The sequence below is a fragment of the Phytophthora cinnamomi genome (assembly GCF_018691715.1).
Source record: "Phytophthora cinnamomi strain GKB4 chromosome Unknown Contig81, whole genome shotgun sequence".
NCBI lineage: Eukaryota > Oomycota > Peronosporomycetes > Peronosporales > Peronosporaceae > Phytophthora > Phytophthora cinnamomi.
This window is the reverse complement of record NW_027151014.1, coordinates 1,254,911-1,267,738: the sequence shown is the minus strand read 5'-3', so window position 1 is coordinate 1,267,738 and position 12,828 is coordinate 1,254,911. Positions and strand designations below refer to the sequence as shown.

The following is a 12,828-nucleotide window of genomic DNA, read 5'->3' as shown; positions in this document are numbered from 1 at the left end:
CCCGATTCAACGTCAGCCACAAGGTTCTCGCAGTACTTACCGCTTGCCTGGTGAAGTACTTCCCTCAACTGAAGATGCTGTCGCCTTGCGCACCAATCGTAGTCCGCGTGGAGGAGTGCTTGGACGAGGCTGGGATCTCTAGAGCCGACATGATTGCATGGTCATCTGCCTTGAACAGCGCGCCGTCGACTAGTTCTGAGGGCTCCAACAAGCAACACGACGAGGCAAGGGAATACAGAGGGTGTCACCACAGCGCTGTTATTGAGGAGCTTATTGCGATGAATCGCACGTTGAACGCTCGCCTGGTGGTCATCGAGGCTGCTCTCTTGAAAGGTGCAAGCACGACGGTTACACAAGCTGCATATGAACAAGGGGAAGCAACGTCAGATCCAGATCCCGAGCCCAAGCCCAAACGCAGGAAAAAGCAAGCCACTCACCTGTCGACTTCTTGGTACGAGTGGTACACAAAAGTACCTCCGGTCTGGAGCTCCACCGATGGACAGAAGAAGTCGGAATCGCGCCATGTTGTGGCCTTCATGAAGCTTTTCCTCGTCGGTGGCTGGGCGCTTGATGTCAAGGCGGAGGACTACAAGGATCAAGTCCTCGACGCCGGGCGCCGTGCTGAGAAGGCTGTGCTTGCTTTCTTGAAGTCGCGGGGTGTCAACGCGAAGGGATCCGGGAGTGTCCTTCGTGCGCTTCGTCCGCTGCACAAGACTGGCGTCCTCGACGAGCGCGTCACGGTGTACAAGCGCCTACTCGCAATTGGAAGAATCGTGGACCCTGCACCACTGGATACACAAGACATCCTAACAGTAGTAGGCCACGTATAGGTTGTGTTAGAACATGCTATCAATACAATAGACTCACCGCAACAGCTTCACCAGCATTGCCATTAGCTTCTGCCGCGAGCCGCGTAGCACACCAGCGGCAGCTCCTCGTCCAGCAGCAGCCTTCGTCCAGCAGCAGCCCTTCGCCTCCACGTTGTCGCTTAGCCGCAACAGCTCACTGTCCAAACGCAGTACGCCATCCTCCAGCAGCACCAGCGGCACGCCGTCAACCATCGGCACCGTCACCAAGTCGTCCAGTACGGCGTTCAGCACGTCGTCCAGCACACGTCGTCTATCAGCAGCTTGGCAGCACAGCACCCGCCATCCCGCCATCCCCAAACAAAACGAAAGCGCAAGTCGGACTTGAACCGACAGCCTCAGAGCCGAAACTCTGCGCTCTAAGCTTGAGCTATGGCGCTGGGGGGGGGGTGGGGTGGGGGCAGGCGGGCAAACGAGCGCGAGCTATGCGTGGGCACGGTCTTGAGGACGGAGGGGGGTGATCCGCGCACCAGTTAAGAAAAAATGAAGACTGAGAGAGGGGAGGCTCTGTCGGGGCCCCTAGACAGCTGGGGCGCCTCACAGCCACGAATAAAGGTGCGTGTGCTTGCCGCGACAGTTGGCGCCATCCTACTGGCTGAAAAAAGGCCAACTAGTGATCACCGAACGACTTTGTCACACTTTGAGGGTTTTGTATTGGTAGATGAGCACCCAATCACTGTCACGCATCAGACTGGCTGTCAAGATGCCCCTATTAGTGAACCCTCACCAGGCAATGCGGCCTCATTAATGAATTCACCCGCTCGTAAGCACATTGCTCCGAGCTAAAAATGCAGTAAAATCGAAAAAGGTCGATTTCTCGGCCTAGAGGCCGTTTCAGGCCATTTCCTCGCGCCTGCAGAGGGCCTTTTGTGGGCTGAATTGAGTAGCAAAAATAGGATTTGCTTTTTCACATCTCATTGCCCAATCAGCTGGGCCGGTTTAAACCGGTCCGAACCGGTCCTTCTGCTTGGGACCGCCTTCTGATTGGTCAATTTTGTAGCCATCCCAACTGTCGGAAACTGTTGGGATGTCGGAACGGTCACGATATGGCTCGGTTACCCCCGCTGGGAGGGTTTTGGGGTTTAGGCAGGGCAACAAATTTCCTGCCGACACCTCCATGTTTGGGGAATTGTGCAATTTATTAACAGTATCACGACTAAGTACGACTGTTGTTATGCAAGACATGAAGGCGTAGTCATCTTTTCGTAATTAACCTTGCAGCCTGCAACACTACATTTTTTCCTGGCCAAGTTCACAAAGAACAAGGCCAAGTTCACAAAGAATAAAATCAAATGCACTGTTTGCGCGCAGACCGAGATGGAGCAGGCTCGTTCGAGCTCGTCTGCAAGCTGGCGAAGCGTTATATCAGAGTCGACCACCAGCTTGGACATGAGAAAGGCAAGTCCATCAGCTGTCATCTTCTGCGCCCCTCTTCCGCCACGCGATGGGATTTGCAAAGCAGCAGAGCTTGTAGGATATCGGCGTTGCCAGGAGCGAGCAGTGTTGATATTGACGCCGGTGGCTATAGCCACGGCTTGCCAGTCACCTCCGGTGCGAGCAGCGTCCAGGATGCGAAACTTGATAGCGAGTGCGTAGCGGTTGTAGCGAGACGGCATGGCGCTCACGAAGAAGGTTGCAAAGTGGGCAACGGCCAGCGTGCGTGAGACTCCCCGGCCACCGCACGAGGCGAGCGAACCCAAGGATAAAGCAGGCAGCTCATCTAATGGCAGAACCTAGGAGGGACAAGCAGAATTGGTGGAAGTGAGGGAGTGCCGCTGAGCTCAACGTGGTTGCTTTGGCGCGCAGTGGGTGTAACGGGGTTACACACACAAGTGACAACAGTCACTTGTACATGACAACGGTCACAAGTGACATCTGTCACTTGTGCATGACAACGGTCACAAGTGACAACTGTCACTTGTGCATGACATTTGTCACTTATGGTTTAACAGATAAATATCTGTTAAAGGTTTTAGATACTTCCTCACATTGGTGTAAGTCACACCAATGGATACATTGAAGTGGGCCACCACAATGAGTGGTCCATACATACCCAAAGATCCTATTGGTAGAAAGCAGCATCTTTCTACCAATTAGAGACGTGCATATTGGCGGGGCTCTGACAGCCAGCCGCTGTCAACCCCTTTCATAGATGATAAACAGTTTTAGCAGATTTAGGAGGAAGATCAATTCACAAACAATACAGTTCTCATTTTACCTTAAACTAGCTACTTGGTGGTTTTATTTGATTTATATTATACTTGTGGACTCAAGTATAATTAATTCAATTTAATAATAAACTCCTATGCTTCCTCATACACGTGGCGCGACGTGTAAGCTAAAGTAGTGAGCCAAAGTAGGCCCACTACAGTTGGGGGGGGGATTCGTATGGCTGGATCGCCTACTCAACATAATAAAAGTCGGCACATTCTATATAGTAGGATTGTGCACTTAAACGTGGAAAGTGTGATTTTGATTTGGGTTCCAGTGCATTTGATTTTGTTCTTTGTGAACTTGGCCTGGAAAAGGTGTACATGTACGTGTGTGTCCCTTTTTATTACAGCTCTAACCCTTGATTACATCAGGGCATCATTGCGTGCGTCAAGAGTCTCTTCACGCGCATTAAGGTCGAGGATAGCATTGATCGGTATATAGTAGGGTTGGTGCAGGAGAAGATCTCAATCTGCACAGCCTTAAATTGGGCGTCACAGGCTTGGAATGCTGTAACTCCGGCCACTATCAGAAACTGCTGTATGCATTCTGGCATCGTATCTAGTGCAAACTCCTATGTCGATACGTAACGTTCTTCATTAAAAGCAGTACATTAGAGTCTATAAAAGAAGTACATTAGCGTCTATGCGCAACCTGTGCAGATATTGTAACCTCGCCGTTTGTTTTGGTCCCACCTTTGCAGATTCAGCGGGGACACTTGTATTAGAATTTAGGCATTGAAACACGTAACTTATGGTACTTGTTGGACTACGTCATGACGAAAAACTAATATCTAACAGTGTGAACATGTATGGAGGTGTCTGAGAAACGTCCAATCCTTTGTATAAGATTAAAGGGGTTTCCCAGGGTAACTTACGACAAAAGATGCACAATCGTGTTGATAAAGTACATGTACAGGTGTCCCCGCTGAATCTGCAAAGGTGAGACCAAAAAAACGGCGAGGTTACAATATCTGCACAGGTTACGCACAGACGCTAATATACTGCTTTTATAGACTCTAATGTACTGCTTTTAATGAAGAATGTTACGGATCGACATAGGAGTTTGCACTAGATACGATGCCAGAATGCATCCAGCAGTTCCCGATAGTGGCCGTGCGTGGATGATGAAAGATCGGTTGCCGGTCTGCTTGTGCGCGCCATCTCGCACACCATGACCTTCTCAATCAGCGTCAGGCGCACGCATGCCTTCTTGTTAACTTTGGGCTGGTTCGTCATGAGGACTTTAGGTAAATGGAGTTGGTTGTGGTGTACGCTGCATGTCCTGCAAGATGTAATGTTCATTGTGGGCCTTTCATTTTCCACCGTGATCTAGCAACTCAAACGTTTCCCGCAGTGAGACATTTTCCCGCAATGATCTTACTAATTCAGTACATTTCACCAGACAACTGTGGCAAATCTTTTGCACTGGCAGACTCCCGCACACTCTGTGTTCGCGGTAGATAGCCGATGGCAGTTGCAGATTCAGCGGGGATACCTGTATCACGAAACTTAGGGCTTACTGTAGATATGAGAGCGGATGCAACTACAGACAGAACTCCCAGAAATGATTATCACCGTGGACTGAAAATCGTGTATCATTTATTAACAGTAGCAGATTATCATTTGATAGAATGTAGTGTGGACCACACATACAACGGAGCCAGTGGGTTTCGCAACCGACAGACGCGAACAGGAAAGAGAAGTGCAAGCCGTCGTAGCGAAGATGCCCACCAAGCCAAGAACTCTGCGCGAGGGCAACTTGACTGAGAGCGAGAAGTACCAGATAGCGGAGGAACGTAAGCGAGAGCCTAAAATGACGCAGGTTGAGCTCGCAAAGTGGGCGAAAACAAAGTTTAACCTAGCCAAGGCGCCAGTACAGACAACCATCTCCAATATTTTACGCGCTTACAAGGACAAACCAGCTACAACTACATCTGCGACCCGCAAAACGAACCGTGCTGTCACTTACCCTGAGCTTGATGACGCTCTAGCTCTGTGGGTGCAATCCAAACAGGCAAACAACATCCCCATAACGGACGAGCTCATACAAGCCAAAGGCCGGCAGCTTTTCGACGCTCTGAAGGAACGTGGGCTAGCTACAAAGGACTTGTCCTTCTCTGCTGGGTGGCTAGGAGCCTTCAAGAAACGACACGACTTCAAGCATATCCGACTACATGGCGAGGCAGCTAGTGCCGCCAGTGAGGTAGCAGGAGCGTTCTTGGCTCGAGTTCAGCCGAAGCTGGACCAGTACTCCCCGGATGATGTGTTTAACTTTGATGAATCTGGCCTTTTTTACAGAAGTGCACCTCGCTATACAGTTAGAGTGCCAGATCGAGCTGCACGTGGCGTCAAGCAAGACAAAGCACGGATTACGGTGGGTTTGGCGACGAACATGACGGGTTCGAGCATGCTCGAACCGTTATTCATTGGCCATGCAAAGAAGCCTCGTGCGTTCAAGAAAAAATCGTCTCAAGAGCTGGGCTTCTTACACTATTATGCCAACAAAAATGCGTGGATGACTACTATTATATTTCGCCACTGGATTCAGAAACTTAATGTGGTAATGGCACGCCAAGACCGTAAGATTTTGCTACTAATCGTCAACGCTCCGTCGCACATTGATGTCCAGCTTACCCATGTCGAGGTGGTTTTCTGCCTCTAACGCGACGGCTGTGTTGCAGCCATTAGATGGGGAATCATTGCCTGTTTTAAAGCTCACTATCGGCGCTTTCATCTCATGCACGCACTGGAAGTAGCTGACCAGCAACAGAAGAACTGGTTTAAGGTGGACATTCTGACAGCAATGAAGTGGGTTGCGACGGCGTGGAGCGAGGTTTCTACCGATACTGTGGCAAACTGTTGGCGAAAATGTGGTTTCTCCTGCAACTTTTCTACTAGCTCGAGCGTGTATCCGTTAAGTGTAAAGCGCTCCATGGCTGATTCCGTTGCTGACATCCAGGCTGCTGTCAACGCTCTCAACCTGACCAATGCTGTCTCAATTGATGATATTCTCAACCCAACGGGAGAAAACGAAGTGCATTTTGCCTACTCTGATGATGCAGTGTTAGATTTAGTGATGCCAAGCCCAGAGAATGCTGATGAGGAAGCAGAAGAAGTGACCAACGCACCTGATTCTCTACTGGAAGGCGCTCCAAGCGATGCAGAGTTTGCTGCAGCTGCCAGTGTCGTCATGCGTAGGCTGTCGAGTGAAAACGAGACGACGTGTGCTGTAAGTATGACGAAAAGCTTCTTAAGCAAATGGATCTTCGAGCATAACCTGAAGAAGCTCGCAAACAAGAAGCAAGAGCTGATCACTTCGCACTTCAAACCGGTCTAAGCTCTTAATAATCGTCTGCGGGGATGATCAATTATTAGCTGAAAGAGAGAATATCAACTAGTATACAAATGCACTGTTTGTGAAAACGGTGAATCCCAGATTTGAAGATTATTATCACTTATTGCGCCATATCAAGTGATAGAGAATCATTTCTGGGAGTTCTGTCTGTACTCCCCACATGGTTCATCAAAAAGTTCGGAAATTACATAAAAAATACCGTTTGACCTGCTGGGATTTGATTATCAAATCGACGATAAATGTCCAATAAAATTTGGCATCCTCTCTTTATCATCTCTGATCACAACTGATAATATAAGATATTATATAATAACGGATCTCACCGATTTCAAACCATTCACAAAATAGAAAATCGGTCATTAACATTTGGATTAGAAAATAAAATCACTGCACAAAATATAAACCCGGTGGAACAGTTGGTATCGAGCGAAAGCAGAGGTGAGGCTTTTTTATTCGGCCACAAATGCACTGAACCAGTGGCACGTGCGTCGCTGCGGCTATTCCTGTCACAATGGCTATTTCAGAATGTCAAGCAAGTCGCGCTCAACAAAGGGTTATCAAGTGGATCGAATGTGAAGGCGAGGGTGTCCCAACCAGAGCAGCCCGTCACTTCGGCAGGCTGGGTTGGTCCCTCGATCGGGCACTGTTCAACAATGGTGGAGACAGCATGAGATAATCATGTCTGGAGCCCGTTAAACACTGTGCTCGACGAGATAATATCCACGATATTTGGAGTATTGCAGCACTGTCAATATTGAGAACTAGCACATTCTAATCCTACACATTTGTAGCGGAAGATTTTCCCTGCAGTTGTTATGGAGTGAATCTAAAAAAAGTATTCTTTTATTTCTCCTTCCCATGAAGACACTTACCGCATTTTTAGTAACCCTACACAGTTTAGAAGCCCCCCTCCTAAATGTGATTGGTTTTTGTGAACAAAAGTATCTACCTGGGTACTATTCGGTGAAATCTGTTACTGTCGCTGACAAAAATAGACTTGATTAAAGTATGTCCAATTCGTACACTATTGTTATTCGAGCAATCTCGTAACTTACGACTTGTAGAATTGATGAAATCGTATGACGCTGGGATCCAAGGGGTTGATAGAAGTAGCTGGGGCGCCACCAGGAGCAACCATGTTTTGCCGGATTTCTTTTGCTACTACGTTCGGAAATAGATAACCATCTCCAATCATATTTCAGCCTACTCAACATAATTCCCCTTCTAAACCGATCGGGTTTGAATTCTGAATCTCCCGCGCTCACTGGCCCCGCACACTGGCTTCTGGATTCAATTCAAAAGTTGGCGGATGGGGGAGATTACGGATACGGGTAGTGAACGTCAGGCCGTCTGGAAAACCCTAACGTAGGAGGTGTGCTTACACGTGGGGAGATCGTCCCGGTTACAATGTACTTCCACGTGGGCCGCCAAGTTGTCGAGGACATTTGGAAGCGTGGAATAATGAGAATCTGCACTTGTTCTAAGCTCACAGACAGTCGAGACTGTGATATGCGTGAGCAAAGGCTGGCTTTATTGTTGTGGTTAGCTCTGCTCTCTACTCGGCGAAATGCGGAATGATCTTGTCTGGGCAGGGGCGGAGCCCACTGGGCTGTGGGTTCAATCGGTATTGTTGTACGCAGCCAATGTGAGAGGTCGCACCATATTTCTCATAGGAATTAACTCGATGGGAGATCGAGGAGCAGCTGTGGTCAAGTCAAGAAAGAGTGCAAGATGGACCACCGCCCCGCTGCCCCTGCCAACCGCCCGGACGACTCTCGCCCCCTCCCCCCCCCCCTACCACCACCACGCCGACGCCACGCACTGACGCTGCTGCGCCGATGCCTGGAACGCCAGATTCGACGGATTCGACGGATTCGACGGATTCGACGGAGACGATGGAGCTGAACCCGAGGCTGCCGCTGGAGTTCTCCTGGGTGGAAGAGGAGTGCCCGCCTTTCGTGCCCGGACCGATTCCCCCCGTGTCTCGCATGTACATGCGCTACGTGCCCCACGCTCGACTTGGTGCGCGTCGTGTGCTGGAAGCGATGCGGGATCCGACGACGATGGAGAGCTCGGTTGCTGACGATGAGCGTGAGGCAAAGGTTGAGAGCGACGCTTGGATGGAGAACTCGCGCTTCTCGCTGCCAGTGCCTATGGAGCATATCATGAAGTCTAATGGTGGAAATGATTACTGGCTCGGACATTTGCATAAGGACAAACTGATGCGAATGGACAGTCTTTCAACGTCATTGCCATGCGATGCAACATCTCTCGCCAATGCGAGCGCCTCCCTGCTATTCATCGCAGCAAGTGGGATCCTCGTAGCACCCGAAGCCAAATCAAGTGCCCCTCAAGTACGTAGTGAGATCTTAGATCCATTTTTGTGTATGTAGTGCGGCGGAACAAGAACGCCTGCGCCTCTCTGGACTATGCCTTGCTTAGTCAACTCTAGATGTTCAGCCCTCCTAAACGCCTGCGCCTTTCTGGCCTGTGCCTCGCTTAGTGTCAACTCTGGATCTCCAGCACTCCCACAATTTTATAATCAGGAAAATGAACGAGGCGGAGCGCTGCGCAAAAAAAACAACAAATGGTTATCTATTTCCGAACGGAGGTAGTATACTAGTAATAGTTTCACACTTATAGATATTTAATTAATTTTTTTATTTATTGTGCATCTCCTGCACGGATGCTCTCAGTAATAGTCACCTCCAAGTCCAAGGAGCCGACGGTCGTGGCATCCCAGGACCCGGGCGTGGTCGTAGTCGTGTGCAACTCGAACATCACGCACGAGCTCAACGGCGGCGAATGTATGGAGTGCATGAGTGCAGTGCCAAGCGGCCGTCAAGGCGCTGCAACGGCCACCGCGGCATGGCGCACCTGCACGACACCACGGTGTCCTTGCGCCGAAGAACTCGACAACAGGAGTAGCCTGCTCGATCTATCGCGACCGGAATTCTACATCGCCATGGCCTTCGTTTGCCACTCGTTGATTCGCGAACCACGCCTATGCCTTCGTCTCTCATACATCACCATCCTGTTCAGGTGGAGTTTTAGGCGGAAGCGCGCGCCGAAGTCGCCCTCGCAGCAGCGACCAGGTAGTCCAGCTTGTGCGTGCCCACCATGTAGTCGTCGCGCAGAGACTCGTGGCTCTTGAACAGGAGTTTGCCCGGTTCAGAGTACTGATGCGCGCGGATGAGGTCACCATGGGTTACATTAATCATGTCAGTGTAATCGCTCTCGAAGGTGGGCTTCTGCCTCTCGTCTACTCTGCTGTGATTCTCTGTTTTGGCCAATGAGAACCCAGAGAAGAGCCAGAAAAGAAAAGAGGGAGACAATATGAGCGGTGCTCGTTTCGGTCGTATTTAGTAGGGGGAACCCTACAACCTTAATAAATGATCGGCGAGAGCTCGCAAATTGAGGTTTTTATAAGCTCGATGGTGTGAGATCCGAAGCTGCTTGCGAGAGGAACGTCTATAGATGCGACTCGCATCTAGACGTTCTTCAACTCTCTTGCAGTAGATGCTTGGTATTTATTATGAAATGCCAAGTAGTTTACGGTACAGCCGGGATCGGTTCTTTCCGACAGATGCCGACATCCGGTGTATCTCGAGATCTGTTCAAGATCGTACGCCGGATTAGGTTTCCTGTCTGCTGGGCCAGCAGACAGGAGACCAAGTTCTGGGGGAAATGTCTGTACTGTATCTCTGAAGCGAAACCCCAACAGCCAGTTCATTTGTCGATCGCCGCCAGACCTCACACTTTGGTTGAGAATCGAAATCGATGCGTCTGAACTTCCTCCTCGCCGTGGTCGTGGCCACCTTTGCCGCCACTTGCATCACTGTAACCAACGCGGAAAACGTCGCCCAAATCAGCGGCGTCACGTTCCCTGAGGCAGAGCCGGCTCAGCTCATTGGCGGTGACAACCAGATTCGTCGCCTCAAGGGCGACCACCACGCGAAGAAGGAGTGGTGGAAGAAGGAGGACAACAATGAAGAGCGGGGACTTTCTGGAATGAGTTTCCTCGAAAGGCTGAGGGGAAGAGCGGATAAGGTGACCAAGCTTAGAAATGGGGTTGCCACAACGGAAAAACTCAGCAACACCCAAGTGAAGGAGTTAACGGCGGCCACAGCAAATGCCGTGAAGAAGGACCGCAGGATCTGGCCGTACGTCAAGAAGTTCCTCATAATTCTGTATGGGTCCACGGTGGCGGCGCTTGTCTATGTCGGAGTTACCTCGATGTTCGAGTAAAGCGGTTGCGAATATTTGCTCGGCTTGGGTTAAGTAGCAGAGTGTAGTAGTGTTGGCTCCACCACTTGACACCGAATCGCCTTTTTCACATCAACCTCGTCTACCAGCTTTAGTCGAATGACCTTCGGTTCGAAAGCGAGCGATTGATTCATTAGAATTTTAATGTTTTCTAACCTCTTTCGCTGCGGGTATTGGTATTTTATGCTTTGATACTGCTCGTACTTGTGGACTGACGGATAACCTCGTTGTTAGTGTTGCCTACAGTAACCCAGCAGCCATGTGCGACACCAGTTCTCGCTTTGATATAGCTGAACTGCGTGTACAGGTTGACTCGTTCTTCTGCAGCTATATCGCATTTCTACGCATGACGCCAAGATCATCGACGAAGCGAAAGCTGGTACAACCAGCGAACACCCAGACGCACGCAAGATCAGCAGCAACGAAACTACCGCGGCAACACCGATACCAGGAACCGATGAACTCATTGACGAAGCGTCTCTACGACCATCGCCCATAGAAGGCCATGACAAAGTGGCACACGCCAATGCAGATAGAAGTGTCTCCCTCCAGCCTCCCAACGCAGTTTCTGCTGGGCCAGGGTCAATATGCCGTGCATTCGTGCTACCCAGAATACACTACTACGACTTGATCACGGCCAAGAGCCGCCGCGACAAGCGTATCATTACAGTCGCTGGAATGTCAGGTGAACTCGAAGTGGATCATTTTGTGTCGATACTAAGTTTTGGTGCCGTTCGGGTCTGTCATGCGCAGGAAAACAGGAACCGGAACACGACGTTTTTCGGGATCGCTACGGCCACGAGCACCCCGACACCACCACCATCACAGCGTCGTACACGGACCAGTCGAATCTTGTACGCGCCACGGTTTTCGAAGGAGAATGAGTGATCAAAAGCACCGACGATGGTGGGAGAAGAGTCATGAAGAAAGCTCGAAAGCATGCCATCGAGCGCCTCCAGCATCTCCAGCTCGGGTAGTATGCCTCAATTACCCGCACAACGCATGGCTGGCCAAGGTTAGCAAGTCACCCGAGTCGTTCTTGTGCTACATGCCGCTGTGGGAGCTGGACACTATAGCTACCCGAATGTATGCGGACATGCCCAACGTCTCCCTGGACCGAGCAACAATCGCAGATCAGTTTGCAGCATTCGACGGCGTGGCGCGCGAATGCCTTGCTCTCAGCGAAGGATATGTGAGATCGACGACGAAGCTCCTGGATGACACCTCGAAGTTTGTGCCGTCTCTGGTGTCCAAGCAATTCGCATACTGCAGCTACTTGAGCTCTTGCTCGAACGCAGCAGGAATAGTTGCAGCAGCACACCAGCACGGTAAACCAAAGCACTTACTTCAGTAAGTTACGGTTCATCAGGTACCTCTTGCACAAGTTGCTCGTCAAATGCATTCATTTGACCTGATCCAGAGCAGTTAACTAAAAGTGTCCTTCCTAGATCTTGACGACGTTGTCGTAGAGCGGCACGTCTCCGTGCTCGGAGAAGTACTCGAGGAAGTGGCGCACCTTGGCGGGCCACTCGACGCCCTGGACGAGCGTGAGCCCGCGCAGGCGGCCGAACAGGTCCAGGTCGTCGTAGCTCAGCTCGGCGTTGACCGACTGGCCCGAGTGCAGCAGCGGCTCGAGCTGCACGAGCAGCGCGTTGACCTGCTTGACCAGCTCGGCGGACTGCGCCAGGTTGTCGCTGAAGGCACCGAAGCTCTGCTCCTTCTTGTGCTTGAAGTAGTCGCGCGACGCGCGCAGCGTGAACTCGGGCAGCGGCGCCGCGTGGAAGCGCGGGAGGTAGAGCTTGACCAGCAGCGGCATGGCCGCGTCCACCCACTGGGCCAGGTCCTGGCGGCCCGAGGCCGGCTGGAGCACGGGCGCGCCGCCGTAGTGCGCGTCGATGTAGGCGACGATGTCCCAGCTCTCGGCGAAGGGCTTCCCGCCCACGGGCACGAGGATGGGCGCCTGCTTGGAGCCCACGAGGCCGATGGGCGTGGCCTCATCGTGGTTGGCCAGGAACAGCACGTCGTGCGGCACCTTCTTGAGTCCGAAGGCCACGCGCGCGCGGCAGCAGAACGGGCAGTGGTCGTAGATGTACAGCTGCGGCTGCGCGGACACGGCGGGCGTCGACAT

General features: G+C 51.2%; 2 protein-coding genes across 2 annotated transcripts; one reads left to right on the top strand and one right to left on the bottom strand.

Annotated features, from left to right (window-relative positions):
- Positions 1 to 10,214: 10,214 nt before the first annotated feature.
- IUM83_12567 (putative secreted RxLR effector peptide protein) lies at positions 10,215 to 10,682 on the top strand (the record flags this gene model as incomplete). The annotated part of the gene is made up of 1 exon (XM_067937199.1): positions 10,215 to 10,682. One exon carries the CDS (start codon positions 10,215 to 10,217, stop codon positions 10,680 to 10,682), a length of 468 nt encoding a protein of 155 aa, XP_067785303.1.
- A 1,462-nt stretch (positions 10,683 to 12,144) lies between these two features.
- Positions 12,145 to 12,828, bottom strand: IUM83_12566 (GrxB family glutaredoxin; the record flags this gene model as incomplete). The annotated part of the gene is made up of 1 exon (XM_067937198.1): positions 12,145 to 12,828. The coding sequence occupies one exon, from the start codon at positions 12,826 to 12,828 to the stop codon at positions 12,145 to 12,147; it is 684 nt and encodes a 227-aa protein (XP_067785302.1).